We start from the raw sequence: 24572 nt of genomic DNA on the forward strand, positions 1-24572 counted from the left end.
ATCAGTGTACAAGAGAAGCACACATTTATTTATTCATTGTTGGAATACCTCTATATTCAGACTCTTTAAAATAAGGGTGCTGATACTTAGGAGGCTTTGAATAAAGGAAAAGATGTAAATGTAGTGATGAATACGAGAGTAAAGGCCTGAACATTAAGAAGAATGTTGCTTATTATGCAAATAATCAGTGGGGGGTGGGCTAGCATGCTTCTCTTCTGTAGGACGCTGTGCAACTAATGATGTGCCACACAACCTAAAAGATAACGATTATTATAAAAGGACTCTTGTTGTGAGCAAAAGCAGACTAGTGTTGGACAGATATTTCTGGAGAGGAGAATACTGTATCTTTATGCCTGCACTAAATTCAGGAGATGTTTGCAAACATTATTTTATGGAAATCAGTACACAGGCACGGATAGGAATGGCACACAAACAGAACATTCTGAATAGATTCTAAATACAGCGTCTCGCCGTTTCTGTGATCACACGTTGCCTGGTTTCATAAATATTGACTAACATCAAATGGAGAGTTGGCTTGCATCTCAAAACTATGTTAATGGTGTAGTCAGCTAAAGCTCATGATAAATACTCTGGTTCTTTATACTGACAAACACAGTCTTTAGAGCTGTCCATATTGAGAAGGCTTCACTCCCTGAATTGGTAGTCACAAAAATAATACACTTATGACGTTACTTTTGGGGTGTTGTGGAGCAGTTGGTGTGTTGTGGGTTGTTTTATCTTTATCTTTTATCTTATAACCAATTTAGATTATGATATTCCAGTCCATTGACATTTTGCAATACAGTTGATTGTTCTTCCAATTAAATGGATAGTTCATCAAAAAAAGGAAACTTCTGTACTTATTTACTCACCTTCATGTCATTTCATACAGGTATGCTGTATTTTTTTTTTATATGAAATGCAAACAAACAAACAAATAAAAAATAATTTATAGAAAACTTCCATGTCTTTTCCATTTAATAACATCTATAAGCAGTATACAAGTAACTTTTTCCAAGTCTTCATAATTTTAAGCTTTATGTGAGTAAATTATTTTCATTATTCATTGATAATAATCTCCACCATCTGTTTGTGAGGCACTCAAAAAACAGTGATGTTTGATGTTGCTTCAGTCCAGCCTGCTCCATATGCACCATGTTTGAGTTAAGATTACGGTGGAGGTGAATATTATTAGTAAAAATAAAAACGTGTGAATTGTGTGAAAAAAAATAAAAAAAATAAATGTAGATTGTTTCCTCACACCAAGCTATTGTATGACTTTAGGATATTGGGAATTTAGAGCATAAGTAATATGGGCCACGTGTATGAATTTTCTTTTTATTTGGGGTGAACTGTTCTTTTAAAAATACCTTTGTTAGGAATATGTCTGAATTATACATTTGTTTCATATAGTTTTTATTTTCTTACTTTCAGACAAACAAAGGGGATGCTCTGGCCAACCGGGTCCAAAACACACTTGGAAATTATGATGAAATGAAGGAGCTTCTGACTAGCCATTCCAACCAGAGTCACCTTGTAGGCATTCCTAAGAACTCTGTTCCCCAGACTCCAGTAGAGAAGCCCGACCAGCCAGGCTTTTTCCCTGAGGCTCAGCGAAGCCGAGCTGCTCCCTCCCAACCTGGAGGCCACAGCACCTCTATGCCCCCACCCCCTGCCAACACCATGCCAAGTTCTAGCGTTGTACATGGACATCAAGGTAAAAAGTTACGGTCTTCAGACTGGTCACGAGGGGGTCACGGTTCAAGTGGAACCCAGACCGCTCAAGCGGTCAGCCGGGGAAAGCACTCTAGTCATGAGCAGACCTCTAGTAGACATGATCAGGACCAAGAGGACTCAAGTCCCAATCCCAGCGGACCTACAACTTCATCACACTCCAATAGGAAGCAGTCCGGCAAAGGACCAGCCACAGCCGAGCTTGGCCTCGGAAAGTCTCCCGCTGAGCAGGACTCGTGCTCCCATGGCTCGAACTCACCAATGGCTTCTACGTCCCTGCTTCCTAGCGGCCTCTTGACGCCGACATTTCCTCAAGGTCTCCACTGCAAGCCCAGCAGTGCTGTGCAGCAGAAACCCACTGCCTACGTCAGGCCCATGGACGGCCAAGACCAGGTCCCCAACGACTCCCCAGAGCTCAAACCCCCTGTGGAGCTGGTGGAAGGGTACAACAGTGTGCCATTTGGAGGTCTGCTGGATACCAAAAGCAGCACGGCTGGGACCAAAGGGAAAATTCCTAAGCTGACACTGCCGCAATCCGGGGAGGTGAGTGTGACCATTTTCTGTCTTAGTTAAAGGGCAAGCTTCTTGCAGATGTTGTAATCATTTGCTCTCGTTTGGATGCGGCGGTAGTTGGACAGGAACAGTTGGCAGATAGGCTTGGCTCTGTTGACTTTCCCCTGGCTAGGTCTGTTTTGCATTGAAACCTGGCAGAACGAGGGGCTGACATAATGGAGTGCTTCATTAATAATCAACTAATGAACCTCAGGCTTTCCTGTGAACCTACCTACTCTACAAGGAAGTCTTCTTGTTGGCGTGTTTAAAGATCAATTTCTTTGTAGCTTTACTGGTTTGAATGGAGGGAAATTCTTACCTCAGTGATTTTCCCGTGCTTAGGTTGCTGAAGTAAGTTGATATTGGCTCTCCTTTGAGAGGAGAAACAATTCTAGAGTTAAAACTATTCGGAAGATCTGTGTAATTGAATGATGGATAATGTTATATTTGATTATATTTCCCAGTTATAGCCAATGCTTGAAAATGGTGACTTTCATAATAGTACTTCTGAGCGAAATAATGCACCTCTTTGTTCAGTAAGTCATTGTAGGTGTTTTCCCATTATACGTAATGATCATATCTGTCATCACAGACTGTGTCTTAAATTGAAGTACTGTATATACGCTAATTCCTTTCTTCTTTATTCTGGGCCATGATTTGTGTGCATAGATCTATAATTACAGCAAACCAAAAGGCTTTACAATTAAATAAATTGGCTATAGATTGAAGCAATATGATGCTGTCAGTCAAGATGAGTTCACTGACAAACTTGATACCTAATATAATCAAGAATGTTCAGAATTGTAACTTTCATAAGACTTTCATAATTGTTCATTAAGCAACTATTCAGTAAGCACTGGTCCATGTGAAAGGTTGCCAACTAGATACAGTCTCACTGAGACGACCTGTCTTGACCTTTAACGTGGTACCATTTCAATAAGTCATGTTCCTTAAACACCTCTGAAGACCCTCCATGTCTTGAACATGTCACATACACATTTTTTTCACAGTGGATGGGCTCATATGTTTTGAATTAACCCTCCGGAGGTTAAGACACTGGAGCTTTATCACCGGCAATGTTAACTTCATCCCTTCTGTGGGACCAACACTTAGAGCAGAGTTCTGTTGACCTTGCTAGGGTCGTGATACATGAGCCACACTGAAGCCGTTTACAGGCCATGCAGTGCCGTCACTTCCTTTGAATGGCTGCCAGCAGGGGGATTTGATCCCATGGCATTTTGTAGAGAGAAATAGCTGCATTTGAAAGCTCAGCATGGTCCTTTAGGACAGGGGATACCATCATTTAGGATTTAGCCAATAGCTGGTCTTAGATTAAAGATAATAGATTGTGGTGGGCTAATGGTTCTGTTATTATGCTTTAGGCTCATGTTTAGCTCTTTAAAACCCCAGCAGCAACTAATTTATTTCTTCACTCTGAGGTGGTATCTTGTGAGAGGTAATTTCCTTGTATTTCCAGTGCCAGGTTTGAAAAATAGCCTCATATCGATGCCTTAAGCTTGTTTGAGCAGTAGGTTGAAATTCCCATCCCTCTTACCTACGGGTTTAATCCAGATAAAGCAAACAAACCAAATAAGATAAGGTGCGGTAAACAAGAGTGGCATATGATTGAACAGGTTGACTTGCTGTTATCCAACCATGGCGAGGCAGCCAGCTGTTCTCCCTCTTTGTTCTATGGGGATCTCGACGACCATCGGGCTCCAAATTGCACTATCGCCCATCTTGAAGCATATGGTACGTTCGCACAGTACAGTTAAGCATGTGGCAAGAGTGAAAACCTGGGGAATTTTAATTGCTCTGAGAGTGCCCTCATACCGGTCAGCTTGCAGGGAAATGGAGATAGATGTTGTTATTGCAAAGAGGTGCAGGCATAGAAGACCCCCCGTAGGGTGGGCCCCAGCTGGGTCTACGCCATCTTTCCCTACCCCTCCTTCTGACAGATGAGTCACTGCCTGAAAGTGAAAAGAGAGAGATGCAAAAGGGGGAAAAAATAAATGGGAAAAAAGCAGAGTAACGAAAACAGGACTAGTAGGATTAAAATGGAACACAAGAGAGTACGGGTAGAGCCGCTCTTTCAAGATGGCTCTCAAGAGAAAAAAAAACCATCTTCAAGGACATTGATTTGATTTTTTTTCCACCCTGCCTTGCATAGCTTTAGTTTGTTAAAAGGAGTGGATTCTGTTGAAGCGGCTCTCGTGGGATTCACCTGTACTGTGTTGTGCTGGCTACTTATTATTCCACAGCTCTTCAGGCTTATTTATCCAGGTTCACTCTGGCTGAGGTGTTGAATTGTGTGAAAGCCTTTCCTGATTGTATATCCTCCAAGGTTTTCTTTGTTGTCACATGAGCGGATGGTATTTTATTGTGCTCAAAAATTGGCAGAATGCTCCTTGGTTGCTTAAATCTTTTTTTCGAGACAGGAACTATTGTCAGTGGTAATGGTGCGATACACGTACAAATCTTTCTAAGCTGGTTCTTTGTGATGATTCAGGCAAAACAAAACTGTGAAGAGGATGACATGTTGGAACCAAAATAATGCAACATTTGAGACAGTTAATATCACACATTCAAAACTTTAGGCATACAAAGAGCAGCATTCAGCAACATTTTTTCTTCACTGAAAAAATAAATGCAGAATGTGTGATGACCCAAAATGAATCAGTTAATCGTTTGCTTTTATCTAGTCATCAACCAACTTTCTGAACTTTTCAATGCCAATTGTCAATGTCACAATAGTTTTGTTGACCTAGAGTAGAGTAGTAGAGTAGAAAGAGAGATGAGTAAAAAATATAAGGACCATTGTTTCAAAGTTTTTGAATGCAAACTGGTGTCACAGTAACACTAAGAATCTATATAATGAAAATAGATTCAATTTTGATTCTAAGTGGCTTTTAATATACACATTTGCATTTTCATTTGAAAACTGTGATGTAAAAAGGTCTGTTTCTTTGAAACAAATCATTAACCAGTAGAGTAAAATTAATCAAACTTCTCTAATTGTGAGAGTCATAATAGCTTTATAGTGGCTTACTAACATACTGTAACTGTATCTTCAGACTGCCACACACTTCTGCACTGTTGAAAGAGTGACTCCTAAAACTGCCATTCTTTGGTTTGAAAAGCAGAAGCTTGTTCCCCTTGATAGGCATGAAATGTTCCCTTGTGCCACCCCACCACAAAATATTTTGACAGGTTGAGCACTCCGCAGAGTGATAAGACTGTGCTAAATGGCTCTGGAAGCATTCTGTTATCGCCTGGTGTATTGATTAGTGTCTAGCGTTGCGCTGCTCGCTGTGAAAGAGCGGCTCACTTTTTTTTTTTTTTTTTTTTTTTGTCAGTGTATGAGACATCGACAGACAGATAAGACTATTGATCCATCTAAAAACAGTTATTGCACCCAGTATCACCCAGTCTTTATGTGACTAATAGCTTTATCACTAGCTCCTTGAAGCGCAGATTTGACAAGACAATAATACCGGTGAAGATATAGCTTGCTGGGCTATTCAAAACGATGCATCACACATGCTGAGAGATCATGCTTATGTTTTTGCTGGTTTGGTAATTCATTTTATTCAGTCGTTATTTTTATGATATACTTTTACATAAGATATTACATTGACAGAGTGAGTTATCTGTTGCGATAAAGCGCTATAAATCATATATTAATGTAATTATGTTGATATACAATTACACATAAATATTTATACACTTTGATAATATCAACTGTCATATCAACCCATTTTGAATTTTGTAATATCCAATGGTGTCTGAGAATTGTCTTCGGTTCAAAAGTATTCCTGGTCTGTTCTATGACTAAATATAGCAGTACCTGAAAGCAATCTCAGTGGGCAGCAGAGGTGAATGATGTCATGGCGTTGAGGACTGGAGTCTGGGTCGGGAGTCTGGCAGAGGAGTTCTCATCAAGCCACAGTCTCCTTTCTGATTGCTCTTTGTGATCAGATATAATGGAGACGCCGACATCTGCTGCATATAAATGCAGTCCCTCTGTTTCCTTAGCCATGTCGATCCCAGATCAGAGCAGAGTGATTGCACGAACACCAGATAAGATCACAGTAAAATCTCAGCTGCTGATCATGTACATTAGCATTTAGTTTCCAAATCCTCACTGACCTCTGTAAACCTCTGAAGTTAAAGGTGAGGTTTCACCAAACTGCATAATGACTGTTTCCAAGCAAGTTTTCCAAACTCCTCATCTGCCATTGGCTGATCAAACACAGAGTCCCGCCCCAAACTCACACCATTGGTTGAGCCAGTGTTGCCAGGTCGGGATGTTCAAACTAACAGTGCAAAGTTTTGATAAACAAAAGATTTGACAATTTGACAAAGATTAGCAATGAACAAAAATATTCTTCACTTTCCACGTACTGTCATATCACGTTTTTTTATACAAGTTCATTTCATTAATTAAAAAGATGCATAATGCTAAATTCATTTGACTAATTAAGCTTTAAAGTGTTAAAAACAAATCGGCCCATATAAGGTCTATTCATCCACTGATGACCGTAAGATGTTTTTTAGCTTGGTCTTCCTCAGCGATATAAAAGTGGCGTCTATCAAAGACAGTCAATCGAGCTCTGCCCAGCCAAGCCGGGTTATTAAAACAGCGTTTGCCGTAACAGGCAGAGAAGTCTTTATCTCGCGTGGAGCCTCGGCTCCATCTCACAGGACAGGAAGTCATTTCCAGGAACATTTGATTACACCGGGCTGCCAAGACTCACAAAGCAAGACGCCACTTCCCCCCAGAAAGCATCCTCACCCACACTGAGTCATCTAGTGCTGGATCGTGTGCATGGAGCTGTAACGTAGACCGCACTGTGGTGTATTATAATGATTAATGGTGGTGCAATCATCTACGCACATATTTCTGGAAATGTATATTTTAGAAGCAAGGATGTGTGTTTGAAAAGAGATGCATGTGAGCAGCTCAATATAAATATATGCATAGCAATGTACACACTACTACATCTCTACTTTCGAATATATATATATGACACTCAATCTATGATACATGGACTTTATAGTTTTGTATATTATGCATTATTAGTTAGGATATTGTATATTATTATAGATTAACTATATTGACTTTTAATTTTTTTTTTATTCGATTATTTGCAATGCTTCATTGGATTGTAGTTCTTTCCCTCTCTAAAGATGTTAAGTACACATTCTTGTATCTTTGTCTTTTTTGTAAATACACAGTATTGATGAGCTAAAAGATGAACAGCTGTGAAGAATGTAGTTAGTGTCCATGGTGACTGATGAGTGGCTGGAAACTAGAACAAAGGAACACATGTGACGAGTGAAAACCAAAACAAACTGAACATGACCGTGACAGTTATGATTGACATTGTAACTGGTTTGTTTGGTTCATTGCTTATAATGCTTTAAAAAATACTTTTGGGAAAAATGTATGGAAAAAAAATATTTCCGGAACCAACGCAGCTGAAAAAGTGGGCGGGCACTAATGCACTCTGTTACCTAATTGCACAACCAATCACAATCTGCCAATCATACACTCCAAATCCTCTCCTCTTTTTCAGCTTCTTCAACAATCTGCTCAACCTTGATGGTTCCACTTATCCAATTTCATATGGCTCTTTTGAATATTTGCTTGTTTACAGTTATGCTAGCCAGTCCCAAACACGGTGCTTCCTCTCCAGAGAGGCTAATGAGCTGAGACGAGTGAACAGGCAGCGATCTTTCAGCGGTGCACTGGTGAGGAAACAAGGATGCAAGTCTCTGGTTTGATTAGCTGCAGAAGTGAAAGAACCTGTGCACAGTGCAAGTCTGAGATAAGTTAGCAGGGTGTCCGTGGTTCCTTTCGGTAAAGTTGATCCCAGAACATACTCCCTTTCTATAGTGTTGACTGACTGAGAATGCCTTATACAGTATACTGCTCATTGATCATGTTTAGTGCACAGCTGACATGGTTTTTCAATTACATATGCCATTATGTAAAGAGCAGGATGGCTGAGACCAGAATTGAAAATGCTTCTATTGTGCATTTTTGTAATTGAATCATTATTGTGCACAAACTTGTCAATTTGAGTGTATGATAGATAATGTATAGGAATGCACACATTTTTTTAAGAATTAAAACATATTATATATCATGGTTACCCACTAGTGACTCAAGTGTTACTACATCCAGAATGAATGACTAATTACTTGGATCAGTATTCTGAAGTGAAAAGCATGATAACTCTCTAGTAACGACTGAAGTCATTGTAAGATTTTGAGGTTTTTGTAAGGTTTTGGATAGAAATTGCATCTGACAGATTTGGTAACACTTGAGTCATTACTAGTAGGTTACCATGATCTTCACTTTAGCATTAATTATACATTATGCATTACTTATTAAATTATGAACCAGTATATATTAGTTCTTAGTAGTCCTCTGGGAGGTATGAACAAAATATATAATAATAGTGCATTTAATAGTGAACTACCTCAGTCAACTGAGTGTTATTATTTACTAATAGAGTTTTGTTAGTTAATAGTAATTAAATGTTCATTTTTTATTACTCATTTGTTCCTGTGTAGTTATTCATTAATCTGTCTGGCCAATATCTTCTTCTATTACTAATTTTAGTGGATACTTATGTATTTTTCAATGGCTGATGGTGATACATCAGTTTATATACAGGTCAAGACAATTTTGGAGCTCTGGTGAAATTTTGAGGTCTTCTATTTGTAAATTTGGTTTGCTGATGTGAATTACTGATTGTTTGAGCAAATTGTGCAAAAACATAGGGACGCTAGTTATAGTTTTCAGTATTTAATCACATAGACATTATAGCAAAATTAAAATTACTTAAAGGTATAGTGGAGGATTTTTTACTTCCGGGTGGATCACCTATACTATTGGTCCTCCTAATTGTCAATCATTCTGGTGAATCAATCAAACTTATTAAAAAAGTGGAGAGGGCGGGTCTTATCTAAAATTCGGAAAGATCCTCCACTATACCTTTAAGGTGTTTTATGATCAGGATATATTTCAATGCCAGTGAGAGCTATACATTTTCCTTGAGTTAACAGGTAAATACTTGTAAAAAAGAAAAAAAAAAGATGCTATAACGTCCTACAAGTGGGACTGTATTACGAAAAGTAAATGACACATTTTTCTAAGCAACTCAGCAATGTTTCTCGAAAGTCTAGAGCGTTTGTTCAGCAGTCTATGTCTTTACTCATGAGCCAGTGCCATCACGCCTGACCAAACATGCTGATCCTCAATATCTCAGTGTGTCACTACAAGCGGCCTTTGCACTCGCTGCAGGCTCTGCGCTAAAGACTTCTAATATGACTCAAATGGATACAGAAATGTACTTAGAGCGAGGAGATTGTTAAGAAGCACATTTACATAGAAGAATTGATGTAGTTTCAGCAAAGGCAGGAGTTCATTTGTAGGTGGGCCTGGGGAGAAATGATCATAGTTGACAACACTTAGTTGCATCTCAGAATTAGGTCACCCTGCCCTCTCTCTCTCTCTCTCTCTCTCTCTCTCTCTCTCTCTCTCTCTCTCTCTCTCTCTCTCTCTCTCTCTCTCTCTCTCTCTTCTTCCTAGTCATGCATGATGGGCTGTTCTCATCAGCCTTTGTTTAATATCGCTTCAGAATTAATTTGGGCTCATTAATGGGACTCTTTGCTGTGAACACACTGATATAGTCAGTAATGTGGCTAATAAACATAAAACGATTTGCTGCAGAAGTCTGTTTCAGCAAGCATGAAAGGATATAAATATGAAAAAGGAGAAAAATACAGGAAATAAACAATAATGGTATTGTAAGCGACGTTATATTGTTATTAATATCTATCTACCATTCCATAAATGTAATATTATTATTAATTATATAAGTTGTGGTAATTATGTTCCCTCTAATATTATTTGGTAACACTTTATTTTACAGTGTCCTTGCCACACAGTACATGTAGTTACTAAAGTAATAATTATAAATTAATTACATGCAACTAACCCTAAACCTAACCCCATAGTAAGTTGTTAATTAATATTTCTCAGTACTTATAATTATACTGTAACAAGGGCACATTAAAATAAAGTAACATATTGTTGTTATTGTTCTTTTATTCTCCACGCATATAAAATAAGTTCTCATTTGTAAAATATCATTTATATTTATTCTTTATTTTGAAATAATTCTGATTCTGACTGAATTCATTCTAAAATGCAAATAAATGCACATTTAATCACACATTCTATATGAATTCACCAAGTTGTACTGTAATGTACAGTTACTAAATATGTTACTTGCCACTAAAATGTTTATTCTGATTATTGTTGTTAATAACTTCAACTTGCAAATGAACAATGGTCAACTTAAATGAGAACTCCGGTCAATTTTAACATTGAGCTCATTTTTTTGTCTATTAGGAGTGCTGTCAATACAGAGAACAACGAGTTATTTAAGCCAGCGCACATACCTGTATTTACATCCTGTTTTCGGTCGAAGTCCAAAGTAGTCGATTGCCGAGTTCACGCGCGTGATCATAGGTAACTAAACCTATGCGCGTGAACTCGACAATCGACTACTTTGGACTTCAACCGAAAACAGGATGTAAATACAGGTATTTGCGCTGGCTTAAATAACATCATTTTTATCCATTTCTTTCACATCTACTGCAGTCAGATTCACTCGTGTTCACTCTAAAGGAATCACTCAACATGGCTGTGCACTTGTAATGACACATCAAGGATGTTAAGAGGCTAAAAGCAGGTTTAAAACTTGCCCCATTGAAGTCAACAGGGTGCAAATTTTAAAAAGAGGATAACACGGTGTAGGCAACACCGATTTTTGTCGTTGTTCTCTGTATTGACAACACTCCAAATTGACAAAAAAATGAGCTCAATGTTAAAATTGACCGGAGTTCTCCTTTAAGTCAAGTCAACTTTATTTATATTGTGATTTTTACAATACAGATTGTTTCAAAGCAACTTAACAGAGATGACAGGAAAATAATGCAACAGAGTTTATGTCTACAAGAAAATAGTGTCATAGTCCAGCTTAAGTAAGTTCATTTAGTTCATATATATATATATATATATATATATATATATATATATATATAGCCGCTCTGGAGAAAACCGTGATGTCATCGTCCAGCTCAGTTCAGTTCTCATGGTGTCAATGCAGGCGGATCAAAAATATTGTTGAATATTAAATTAAATGGTGTCTATTAACATATTGCATTTGCTGCCATATAATAATTGGTAGCTTGAGCTAATGTATTTAGTGATATTACAATTGTTTCTGGTTAAAGAATGCCTCTTATCTGTAATAAACTCACTGTAGCACACAGCCTCGAGTGGCTTATAAATCGGATATTGCCTATAAAAAAGCCCCAGTTGTCACTCCTCCAAAAGTTGTGACATGAACTCTTGAATTTATCTAGCAAAAAGTCTAAAGAACATTCAGAAAAACAAACAAACAAGGGCCATGCATTGATTTGTATGCAAAGACCAGGTCTGTGTGATGATGTGCTGTTGTCCCCTGACATGTACCGGCTCCCCTCAGCGCATGTAGTTTGACCTTGAAGATATCATTTGGCCCAACACAAGCCTCCTCAGACGGAGAACTAGCACTCTGTGACCGCTAGTTAATGAGTTCTATACACACTGCTAGCCGAGCCGAAGCCAGCACAACCGTACCCTCGACCAGACGCTAATCAGGCCGGGCTACTTCCCCTCACAGACGTGTCACACACGTGCCCAGGCGGATTAACAGGAAGATGAGAGAACGCGTCCACACTGAAAGATAGAGAGAAAGAGAGAGAGAGGTTTATTAGGAGGCTTTACCATCCAAAGTAACAGCTGGTATCATTTGCATAATACTCATCATTTTACTAGGCTTCTTGTCAAATTATGATGGGGGAAAAAAATGTATACAAAAACTAGTTCATTAGCGCTTCCAAAAACAGATTTTATCCCGTATTTACAAGAATCCATGAACAATATCTGTACCTAAGCATCTGTAGTAATTTTTCATGCTATTATGTGTCAGATTCGCAAATGCTTTAATTATTTGGTGTTTTAAGCTATTCTGTTAATGATATTCATATATGACATTGTATATAATGTCATTTGTCATTCTAAAGAATATAGATTTTAGCATCCCTTAACCTTAAGTATTAAATGCACATTATTGTAAAAAACCTCATTAGTGGCATTCGCAACATAATTTTAAAGTGATGGACTTTTTTTTTCTTCATCTAATCATCTGTAAGACAAAAACAATCACATATTTGAATATTTATTTATAAAGATGTTTCATTGCACTGTTAATGACATATCAAATTTGTTGTGTCTGCTTGGAAATTGTGAGAAAATCTTCTTCTTTACATTTAAGTAGGTTTTAAATTATGTTTCCATTTTTTAAAGTCCCCCTGTGGTGAAAATCAAGTTTTTAATGTTGTTTATATGTCTGTGTTGTTTTAATATGCTTTCAGACAAACCATGTGCAAATTCATCAGTCAACACCATTGTTGAGTATTTTCTCTTTAAAACTGCAGTGAACCAAAGACAGTCTCAAAAACGCGGTTTGAAATCGCTGGTGTTTCTGACGTCACAAACTACCTTGTAACCAAACATATATTGCAAACATAGCATCTCACCTGAACTGCATTTTGCATGTAGCCATTGCTGACAGGCATGCAGGTTTTATGTGTGCATAAGTTATTCTCTCCATTTGTATCCCATCGACCCCTGGCCATTTGTGGTTACGTGTTGCGGAAGGTTCTCAATGAAACTGGCTTCATAAAGGGAAACCGCAGCAGATTTGCTTATTAAATTAACCCATCTCTGCTTGACTGCATCATGGCTGGGAGGCTGAGGACTGCTGGGACCACGTAAAACCTGGATTGGACCCTCATAGCAATAAAAAATGCATCTTTTCCCTTGCCTCCAATAGACCAGGTTTTGTAGTGTATTTAGCCACTATAAATAAAAGCAGAATGACAAGTCCGCACCATTAGACTGTAGGTTACAACGGTGTGACTGCATCAAGACATGGTAAAAACAAAACATCTTGTAGAGGATCCACATTTTCCCCACGCCACAGCTTAAGGTCAGAGCTGCATTATCTCAGCTGCATTTATCTTTTTCGAGTGACATTGCGAACTACAAAACCATCATGATGTATGGTGCCTTTCAGGGGTGGATATTTATTGCTGCTACTGGCTTCAAGCCAGCCAATTTAAGGTTTTCGAATCAGATTACCATATTGTTTAAGGTAATATGGCATCTGGTTACCTTGAAGTCAAGAAGCTTTTAGGTTGCTTTAACACTAGAGTGTAGAGACAGTTTCAATAAGAATGATGCACCACAAGGAAATAGAAGAGAAAATTGGTAACACTTTATTTTGATGGTCACCTGTAGACATTATGTCGACGATAAATAAGGCTGAACCAATTCTCTTTAGAGTATTAGTAGAGCTTAAAATCTGTTAACGCTTTATTGTGATGGTCCCATAAAACCAATAGTTGAAAAAATGTCAATGTTTTCTTGAATGCTCTGATGTACGCAACCGTTGACCAATGGTCATTTCAAACAGGTTGGTCCTGATGTCAATTTCACTGTATTTTTGTTTCATATCAGGCACATCCTCAAACTGCCAAATCCTCCATCAAGTATTTATTTTCTGTTTAAGTGCTCTAGTGTAAACCAGATACACTAAATGTGATCATACACAGGGCAACTTTTTGAGCAATGTTGCTGGGCAATGTTGCCGTCAATGGGCAACCAGGTGAGACACAGGGCCCACGACCGATCTAAAGGATCCAGATAGAAAGTTGCTGCCCATTCTCAATGGGAAAGTGCCCAATCAACATCGCTCAAAAAAGCTGCCCCTTGTATCATCGCCTAAATATTACTTAAATGCCGTTTAGTGAAAAATGTAAATGGACCTAACACACATCCCTGTGGAATACCATGTATTAAGTTGTTTCAGCTCTGAGCCCTGTCAGTTTAATGCCAGTTAAAACCCTAAAACCCCCAATTATTTCCCCCACAACCCCAGCGGTCGACCCTCTCCTTGTCGATTCGCTTGTGAAAAAAATCACTGGCACTCTAGGCATTACAAAACAATACATAATGCTGCCTACTGGTGGGTATTTAGTCTTTTTAATTTATTTTGGATGCTCAGTGTTATTGTTGAATATCTGGGGTGCCTTGTAATGAAATACCCGCTGTGCAATTTTGCAAGTGTGTCAAGCAGAGCATGACCAGATATGCAAATTCAATACAGAAGTGGCAAAGTGGAATTTTGAGTATTTTTCACATCTGGGGGCTGTTAAAAGCAGTTTTGAAATCAATGAATGCATAATAAAGAGGTGTCCACACTAGATTGAAATCCCAGTTTGTTGGCTATAAAAACTAGTTTGTTGTCTCGAGTCTGTCTCTTTTTCACAGAGTGGCCTCACACAGCATGCCGTGTAATTGTATAACAAATTGCAGATGAGGAATGGAAATTGCAACGGATGGGTTCCTGTCTGATGGTGTATCGGTCTCGCTCTCTCTTTCTGTCTGGTTCCTCACAGAGAGAGGAATGGTCATGTGACCAGCACCCCACCAGCCAATCTATCTCTACATATCAAGGTCAGATCCATTTTTCTTGGAGCAACCACCCCCTGCGGTGCTAGCACATAAATTCGCGCCCACCTTCTTTTTGTTTACCCTTGATTTACCAAAAAAGAGGCTTTCAGAATGGTAAAAACAGTCTTGAAAATGTAATTTCCTTTGCCTGTTTATCATTCCAAAATATTCACACCCGATTGATGACGATGATAACATTGAGTCATAAGAGATGCTCTTCCTGTTACTAAAAATACAAATGCTGAGCTGAATGCTTGAGCAAGCGGACACACAAGTGCACACATCAGCTCAAAAACGTACGCCATTACCATAGAGACTTATAATAACGACTTTGATGAGGATGCAAAACTCGGTGCATGTTGTACATCATTGTCCGTGGAGAAACTAGGTGTCGTTAGAAAGTGCATCAGCAGTGATTCTCAGGTCAGCTTGACACAGAAGCAGGTGGTTGATGACTCAGGCAAACTGGCTTTTGTTTATTCGAAACCCGAGTCCAGCATCCACCGGCTCCCCCGTGGCTCAAATGTGATTGATGACATTAATTACCATGTCACTGCTCATTTCAAAACCTTGATCTCTGAGCATGCGGCTTTGGCTCGTCTCCTGTATACACACACCTTTAGCCAGGGCCCATGTCACCTGCCCCCCCCCCCCCCCTCCCCCTCCCCCCTCTCCCCTCTCCCCTCTCTCTCTCTCTCTCTCTCTCTCTCTCTCTTTCTCTTTCTCTTTCTCTCTCTCTTAATTTCAATTTCAAATGAGCTTTATTGGCATGACTGTGTAAAATAGCACAATATTGCCAAAGCAATAGACATATACAAACATATAGATGAATATGGGGGGGAGGGGGTGGGCATTTCCATATTGGAACATTTCCATATTATACATAAATATATCACAATAAATAAATACAAATAAAAAAATAAGTACAGAGAGTAGTTTAAAGGGAAAAGAGGGTTCCGCCCTTGTCCCTCACATTCTTCTTTCTCTCCCAAAATACAAGACAGTTTGTTTATGAGGCTCACTTGTGGGAATTGAGGTAAAATCTGTGCTGTTTGTGTGAAATAAGTGTCTCTGATGTTTTGCACTCGGTGAGGAAGTGCAGAACATCCTCTACGACTCCATCAGATCAGTGTGAACACAGTCTGAGCTCTCTGGCTTGCGTCGGCCCGTCTCCACACACAGACTGTGGTCACTGATGCGATACCTTGTCATGAGCTTTCTCTGACCATAATTACTAATATTGATCAAGTATGGTGCCAATTTATAATCAGACCATATTTTGTGGAAGTAATTAATTTATTTAATTGTGTGACTTTTATCTGCCAATCGTGTATGTATTCTTCTTTGGTTATTTTCCCTATTTCTTTTACTTGTGAGTGTTTGAACTGAATTGTTGAATTAAGAAATGTTTTTCCACTAAATATTGCATGGGGTCGCTCTCTGTGTGTCCTGCCCTGTATCTGAGAGCGCAGTGATGGTAACTCTCTGACGGCGCGACTGATAGATGGAACCAGAACTTTACGGCTCTGTTCTGGATTTCAGATAGGAGAGGGAATCTGCCTAATTCTGCCCGGCAACCCAGACTTGGAGCATTTCTGTGAGTTCCCAGGATGTTCTTGCAGAACTCAAGGTGGAAAATTTCAACAGGGGTTTTGTCCCAGGATTCGTAATTTAATTTAAATTTGGGGTCCCAGATTTCACAGCCGTATAGAAGGTGTCAAAGATGATTAAATTTGAACAGGAGTTTTCTTATACTATAATAAGCCCTACGTGCTTTATCAGTCAGATCTTTTATTGCAGTGTCAAATTTTTCAGAAGCTGAGATTGTCAGACCCAAATAATTATAACAGTTGACATGTTCCCCAAGGTGTAAATTTATATTTCTTGTCAGCAAGGCGAGGTTTTTTTCTGAAAGATCATTAATTTGGACTTCTCCATGTTTATTGGTAAGGCCCAGTCATTGCTGTATTGTTCTAGAAGCGAGAGGCTTTGATGCAGTCCCTCTTCACGAGGAGACCGCAGCAGAAGATCGTCAGCGTACACAAGGCTTTTGATTTCTCTGTCCTCGTGGGTCAGACCAGGACAAGAGGACTTCTCAAGTGTTGATGCCAATTCATTAATATAGATATTAAATAGAGTCGGGCTGAGGCTGCAGCCTTGACGGTCTCCTTTAGTTTGACTGAAATAATCAGTAAGTTTTTCATTAATCTTAACACTGCATTTGTTCCCATTGTATATGTCCTTTATGATGCCATATGTTCTTCCTCCTATTCCACTTTTTAGGAAAAGTCCATTATGCCATACCGAATCAAAGGCTTTTTTTAAATCAATGAAGCAGCCAAATATTTCCCCTTGTTTTGTTTGCTGGATGTGTTTTTGTATGAGTGAGTGGAGTGTGTAAATGTGATTTGATGTTCTCTGTTTAGGCATAAATCCAATTTGACAATTGTTAAGAATCTTGTGTTCTTGAATGAACTGAACTAATCTGTCATTGATGATGGAACAGAGTAGTTTTCCCAGGTTACTGCTCACTGTGATGCCCCTATAATTATTTGGGTCGTACTTCTCCACCTTGTTTAAAAATTGGTGTAATCAAATTTTCTTTCCAGATCTCAGGAAAGTGTCCCGATTTTAATAAAATATTGAATAATTTCAGAATTGCATCTTTCAATCTCTCTCTTTTCAAATGTTCTCTCTCTATCTCTATCTCTATCTCTATCTCTATCTCTATCTCTATCTCTATCTAATGTTTGCTGCCCGTGTTCTACAGGCCTCCTATCCTCAACCTCCACCATCTATCCGAGCTTACTGACTCCCTCCTCTCTTTCCCCAATACTTTAATTGGAGATTATTAGGCTGGATTTGCATGAGCTTACATGGTCTGCATTTTTCTCTCTCGTCAAATCCAATCTCAAATCCACTGGTTTAGGGAAATAAGCGCTGAGTGAGCTGCAGGGAATCTGGTGCGTAGCAGTGGAGAGCATGTTTTGTAATACATGGCAATAAATGACAAGAGCTTTCTCAAAATTACAAGCTACAATCTGATTGGTTGGCTTTACATAGTTCCTGGGACCTGTGGTGCACAGGTTTTTGGTATTGATTTACTAATTTATACATAATCTGGTCACTTCATGTGTTTTTACTGATCGGATAGCTATCTGACTTGTTAAAATGGTTCCATTTACACTTGGACACATAAATGTCTCAGCAAAACGGATATAAAGCCGATCTTCAATTCCCGCGCTTGAGTTAGCATCAACGAAAGCAACAGATATGAACTGCATTTTATTTATCAATAGGAGAAAGAGTGGCATTAGCACTGATAAGATCATTTAGTCTCAGCACTTTTAATGAAAGTGATTGTGTTTTGAGCGTCTCTGACTTACTTTCAGTTTCTTTTGCGGCAGTTTGCACGTCGGCTTGCTGAAGAGATACTCAGGCAATGTGTGTTGCAGTAGCGCCGTCATATCTGGCTATAACATGTCATATAGCCTATAACACGCTCTCACATGTTTATTTTGTTGTAACATATTGGGAGGAGTCAGATTTACATATGTGGTTTCAACAACCAGATACATTAACACTTGTCCAGTCTTGTCTGGAATGCACATCCTGAAGGGGTTTGATCGGATTTAAATCGGTCTCTAAAGTGTTTCAGATTGCATTTACACCTGGTCTTTTCAAGACTGGATAGCTATCCAGTAGAGGTGTAATGATACCCTCATGTCACGATTCAATATATATCACAATACTGAACTCACGATACAATATTATTGCGATATCCCAAGACATATGGTAAAAGGTTAACAAAAAATGTACTGTTGACTAAAATGTTAATTTTGGTTTTACATTGTGGGTGTTAATAATGAATAGGCTTGGATTTAGTGCTGGAAACCCAATTCACAGGACTATGGTGAAACCAGAATACAAATATTCATGATTCTGAAGCTAAGACGGACATGCTTGCACTCTGTCACTGGCTAGGTACATTTAAAATAATGTAGGCCACTTTTTGCTGGTAACAAGATATTTGGCATTATCAGGACCCACAAATATTCCCACATTGCATTATTATACATTATATTCAACATTATATATAGTTTAATGTAGTACTGACACTAAAACTCTGTAAACTTGATTTTTTTTTTTTTTCTCACACAGAAATTTCCATTTTGGGTGAATTATACATAATACATTTTGATGCATTTTTGTCTTGTGATATATTGTGACATGATTACACCCCTACTATCCGGTAAGAGAAAATGCATGAAGTAACCAGGTGTAAATAGACCCTTAGTAACACTTTATTTCAATAGTCCCCTTTAGACATTCTACTGACTATAAGTAACTACATGTCAACTTATTCTATTAACCCAAATTCTAACCTAACAGTCTACTAATACTCTAATGAGAATTAGTTGACATGTATTTGCAAAGTTACTTCTAGTAAGTAGAATGTTTATAGTAGATTATCGAAATAAAGTGTAACCTTTAATTTAAAAAAAAAATATGTCAGTATCACAAAGGCATATGACAGTTCTGATATTATCATAGAGAAAAAAAGCCTCAATAAAAGACCTTTCAGACCCAAAGACTGTGTAAAATTTCAGATAATATAACAGTTTTATGACTAAGAAAAGTTAGTACAGGCTTTAAAATGTTATATGGTGCAACTTCTCGAAAACTGTTTTCAAAACTGATATTTATGAAAAATTAACCATACTTTTGTAAAATAACTTTTACCTTTTTAACTTAAAAAAAAAAAAATGATTAAGATGTGTACACTCACATGTGTTCAAGGTGTAGGGAGAATATGTTATTAACTTTCACCCGAACATGTTTTTAAACTAGATATTTAAAAATAATTGTTTTTGACCCAGTAGCAAGACAACAAGGTATTCTTAACAACTGTAATTCAGGTTCATACACATGTTCTGCTAGTTTCTCTAATGTTGTCTTTGCAAGCTTTCTCGTCGACTGCTGTGCCATTATAAGAACAGTATCATTGATTTCAGATTTAACCCCCATCCCACCTTCAATAAAAGTCTTTCTCTGCTGGAGCAATGCTTAAGTGAGCACTGTCACCGTACTCTCCCACAAGTCTGATGGAACTGTTGAATTAGAGGTGATTCAGTGGTGTGAAATACCACAAGGCTTATCTGCACACGAACACACATGCACAGTCAAACACAAACCCACTCACTGTCAGGTTGTGGCATGGAACAGGTTTCCATGTGGTGAACTGCTGACCTCATAGCTGGAGCCAGTGGCCCCGAGGTGAACACTTTGTCTGGGGTGGCTTCGTCTCACGCTGGGATGCTGACATATACTGTAGGATAGTCACTGCCCCTCTTCTTGGGAATCTGCCAGAGATCATGTGGCTGACATGTATATGCTGGTCATGTAAACACATTATAGATAGATGTCTGTTTTAGGTTTTGATATCTTTACAAGAGCTAGTTTGGTTTAAAATAAGGTCACTCTTACATGAAGCCTGTTTTGGTTTCATTTTCTCTGTGTTTTGTTCCTGTTTTGCCTTATTGATTTGCAAGTTAGTTTCCATGGTTCTTAATTAGTTAACACCTGTTATGTTTCATTAAAAGTCCCCCTGAGGTGAAAATCAAGCTTTTAATGTTGTTTATATGTCTATGTGGTGTTTTTAATATGCTTTAAGACAAACCATGTGTAAACTCATAAGTCAACACCATTGCTGAGTAGTTTCTCTTTAAAACTGCAGTGAACCAAAGACAGTCTCAAAAACGCCGTTTGAAATCGCTGGTGTTTCTGACGTCACAAACTACCTTGCAACCAATCAGGTCAGCGTGTGAACTTCAACGAGTGGATCTCTGAGCTGGTGTGAGTGAGATGAGGCAGGGTTAATTTGCATATTAATAGAACCGCATATACTAATTGAGGCAAGGGTGAAGAGTTACATTCATTTTGATTTTATTTTTAAATTCTATTTTAAGAAAAAAACGCTTAAATATATCATTTTGGTAATCAAAGGTGAGTTTTAAGGGATAAAATGATTGACTACAGGGGGACTTTCATCATCCCCTGTGAATTTAAGCCCTTGGTTTCCTGCGTTCCATTGTCTGGTCTCGTCTCAGTTTATGTGGTTGTCGTTGTATATGGGGTTGAGTTTGAAGTTATTATTCCAGTTATCTACAGCGATCTCCTGAGTTTTTATTTTGGATTAAGTAAAAGATCTAATTAAAGGTATTGATTTTCCATTCCTTCGTCGTACGCGTTACTCTCCAGCACCAATGCGTTACAATAATTGAGAAATGAGTTTATAAATATTTTAACCACTGTTGTATCGCTCATGAACAAGCATACTATATGGAAATTAGATGGAAAAAAGTTCTTGGTTTATTTAAAACTCATTTGGCAGCTGAATTGTTATCAGTTTTTTTTTATTATTATGTTTTATTTTAAGTAAACCAGGCCATGGAAGAAGCATAACTAAGAGGAAAATATATAGGCTAATATTTTGTTGATCAATCAACTTTAGCTGATTACTAAGGAGAATTATTGTATTTACATTTTCCAAATAATTTGGAATAATTTTCGAATAGCTTTTTTAGCCGTTTGCTTTGACCTTAGTACAGTGACAATTACAAATCACACTTAATTGTTTCACACAGTATAAATGGGTCATGTTATATGAATATATGCACGCTTTTAGGAAAATACTTGCCAAAGGGATCATCATATTTGGGGGTCCTTGGCAAAAATCCATGCTCTAGTCCATGGGTTTTTCAAAATGGAAGTCTGAAAGGGGTCTTTGGAAAAGTTTCTAAAAAAAAAAAAAACAGTGTAAAAATGCAAAAATAAATGATAAAATAATACGATACGATTGTATCAATCAGTCAATCAATCAATCAATCAATCAATCAATCAATCAATCAATCAAATTTAAAGTAAATAATAACATTTTTATTAAATAAATAATGCATCTTAAAGTACAATCATTTTTTAACTGGTTAGAAAGAAAAAAGTAATAATGTAACAGCAAAAAATGCTGTATAGGCTACATATTTATAATATTAATCTGTCACAGTATGAAGTATACATGAAAATATAGCTCTGCATTTTAAATGTCAGGATGGGGATCCCTCTCACAAGGTTTATCATATTTGTGGGTTTGTGGCATCTAAAAAGATTGTGTATATAAGACGTCTCAAGGACCCAGAGCTTTCTTATTCTGACTTCTCCAATATATATATATATATATATATATATATATATATATATATATATATATATATATATATATATATATATAGATAGATAGATAGATATAGATATTAGTTCTGTCAGGCGATGTGGAATATTAAGAATTCAAAAGTCCAATCTCTCGCATAATCAACAAAATCTAACACTATCCAACAAAAGTTTACTTAGAAATGGAGATTATTCAACTAGAGTTTTAGTGGTATCTATAATGAATTGCATAAATAATAGCATCTGTGTAGTATCGATAGTTATTATTTCATTATATACTGTCATTTTTCAAAGACAAAACCCCCAAAAGTCTTCAATTTTTCATGTTAGTGATAACTCGAGCGGTGTAAGATATTCTCGTAGTGATATCCAACAGTGCGGACTAGCAGGAATTAGTTTACCTCTCATGGGAGCCTTTGCGCAAGACTCGACGCAAATGCCTAATATACTGACTTATTTAGCAATGTTATATCCACAAATTTTTCTATGATGTTAGATGACGTTAATTAACAGAATTAGCATAGCTTTGGATCTGCGAGCTCGTGTTCGTTTGAGTTACAGCATGCTGTTTTGCTCTCTCAGGCAATGTGTTTTGTGGCCTGTGTTTATGGAGCTTAGAGGTAATGTGTGGATGTATTCAGCTCTTTAATGATGGTTGGAATATAAAATGACACACTCATCCATTAGCCGCGGCGTTCCTCGCTGCATGCTGATTAGTCCCACACAGCCCGGTCCAGAGATAACGCCCGAATTAAGATCCACATGTAAATTGCATTAGCTAATAAATGAATGCTTGATGAATGCTAGCCTGGCATGAGAAATTGTTTCAAGGTTATGCGTTTGTTTTTTTTTCAGGTAGAAGTCACTCTGTGACTCCCTGTACATTAACAAATGATTGTTTACCGGTTACCCTGGCTAATTAACGATAAAGGATTAAGATGTTCCCTGCTGAATGTTCGCGGTTGGCGTGTGTGCTTGTAGCGAGAATCGCCGTGTTTCCCACGGCACTGCAAACACCGGCTCCGGGCGGTCACGGGCAGGGAGTTGTTTCTGCTGGAAGGTCGGATCATGTGACGTGTCCCCGCGGAGACAGAAGCGCAAGCATTGGTCCCCAGGCAGAAGATGACAGCTATGACAGCAGCGGCCCACTGGAACCCACTGGAACACAAGAGTTTGGTTTCATCAGTAAACAAATCACAGCCGCTCATGTCAGAGCTAGAGACACACTTTTGACATCTCTTGGTGACATAAGTCCAAAAAGCTAAGGAAACTGTCACGGATCATGTAGTGTATTCGTGAAATGCGAGATAACGGGATTGGACCGGCGACATATTCGCAGTTCGTGCAAAATATGCCCTCAACCACACAGTTGGAAAGCGAATTGATGCCGGATTGCTGAATCTCAGGGGTAACGTGATTTGAGTCTTGCATCTGTCCACATGGTTGCCTGGTTTCCTCAGGCGGGGCAGGAGTTGGCAGAGTGGGCTGGACTGGGTGGGCAGAGGAAGTTGGGTTGGGATAGAGGGGATTGGCTTTCATTCCCTTCAGGACTTCTGCTGCTGGCTCGGGGAACGCTGATACTCGCTGATGCCATCATATCGTTTCAGAAGCCGATTATCAACAGGAAGAAATAAAGGCGGTGTTTGAATTTCCATAGATCATGTTACGGGCTCTGTCATAGACTCGCGCCACAGAGCAGATTGTGTTACCGACCGAGTCCTGACCACAATCACACAGCAGTGTTTCCTCATCTCATCATGCAAACATGCCCAAATATGATGGTGCTCTGGATTTTTTTTTAGTATTGTATTTATTGGCAAGCATCACTGTTATGATATTTTATTTTTTACAGCAGTTTGTGCTACAGACATCCTCAAGTTGACATGTTAAAGAGAATTGTGCTATTATTTTTCAAATACAATTGTTTGTGGTAAACGATAAAATAGACAAAACAGCAATCAGAATCCAATTAACTTAAAAGCACTTGCGCATTTAAAGCAGCAGGAGACAACTGCAGCACTTGCCTATAATATACAGAATGCTATCACTCGTTGGTATGGACACTAATATAGTTGTTGTTATAGTTTTTGGTGTGAACGGGCCAATAACTATTAGGTTTTAATACTTGTTCTAAGTGTATGAGATCAGGGAAGTCAGTACCTGTAAGAATTATATTGTTGGAATCTCTTTCAGAACCATTTTTCCAGCTTATGAACTATACAAATAGCCAATCAGAATCAGATTTTAAACAGCTCAAGCATTTAAAGTAGCAGACGACATAACTGCTTATAAGAAACAGATTGATATTGTCCGCTGGTGTGGACACTAATATAACTGTTGTTATAGTTATCTTTATATTTATAGTTCTTGGTGTGAACTGGCCTTCAGTCCACTAAACAATCATCTAGCAACCACC

General features: G+C 38.3%; 1 protein-coding gene across 1 annotated transcript in view; it reads left to right on the forward strand.

Moving 5' to 3' along the window:
• Positions 1 to 24572, forward strand: part of aff2 (AF4/FMR2 family, member 2) — a 237362-nt gene that overhangs the window by 82483 nt on the left and 130307 nt on the right. The window contains exon 3 of the mRNA XM_079893420.1: positions 1435 to 2277. Coding sequence (XP_079749546.1) covers positions 1435 to 2277 — 843 coding nt within the window. The remainder of the gene's footprint in view (positions 1 to 1434; positions 2278 to 24572) is intronic.

The sequence above is a fragment of the Squalius cephalus genome, assembly GCF_949319135.1.
Source record: "Squalius cephalus genome assembly, chromosome: 14".
Classification (NCBI taxonomy): Eukaryota; Metazoa; Chordata; class Actinopteri; order Cypriniformes; family Leuciscidae; genus Squalius; species Squalius cephalus.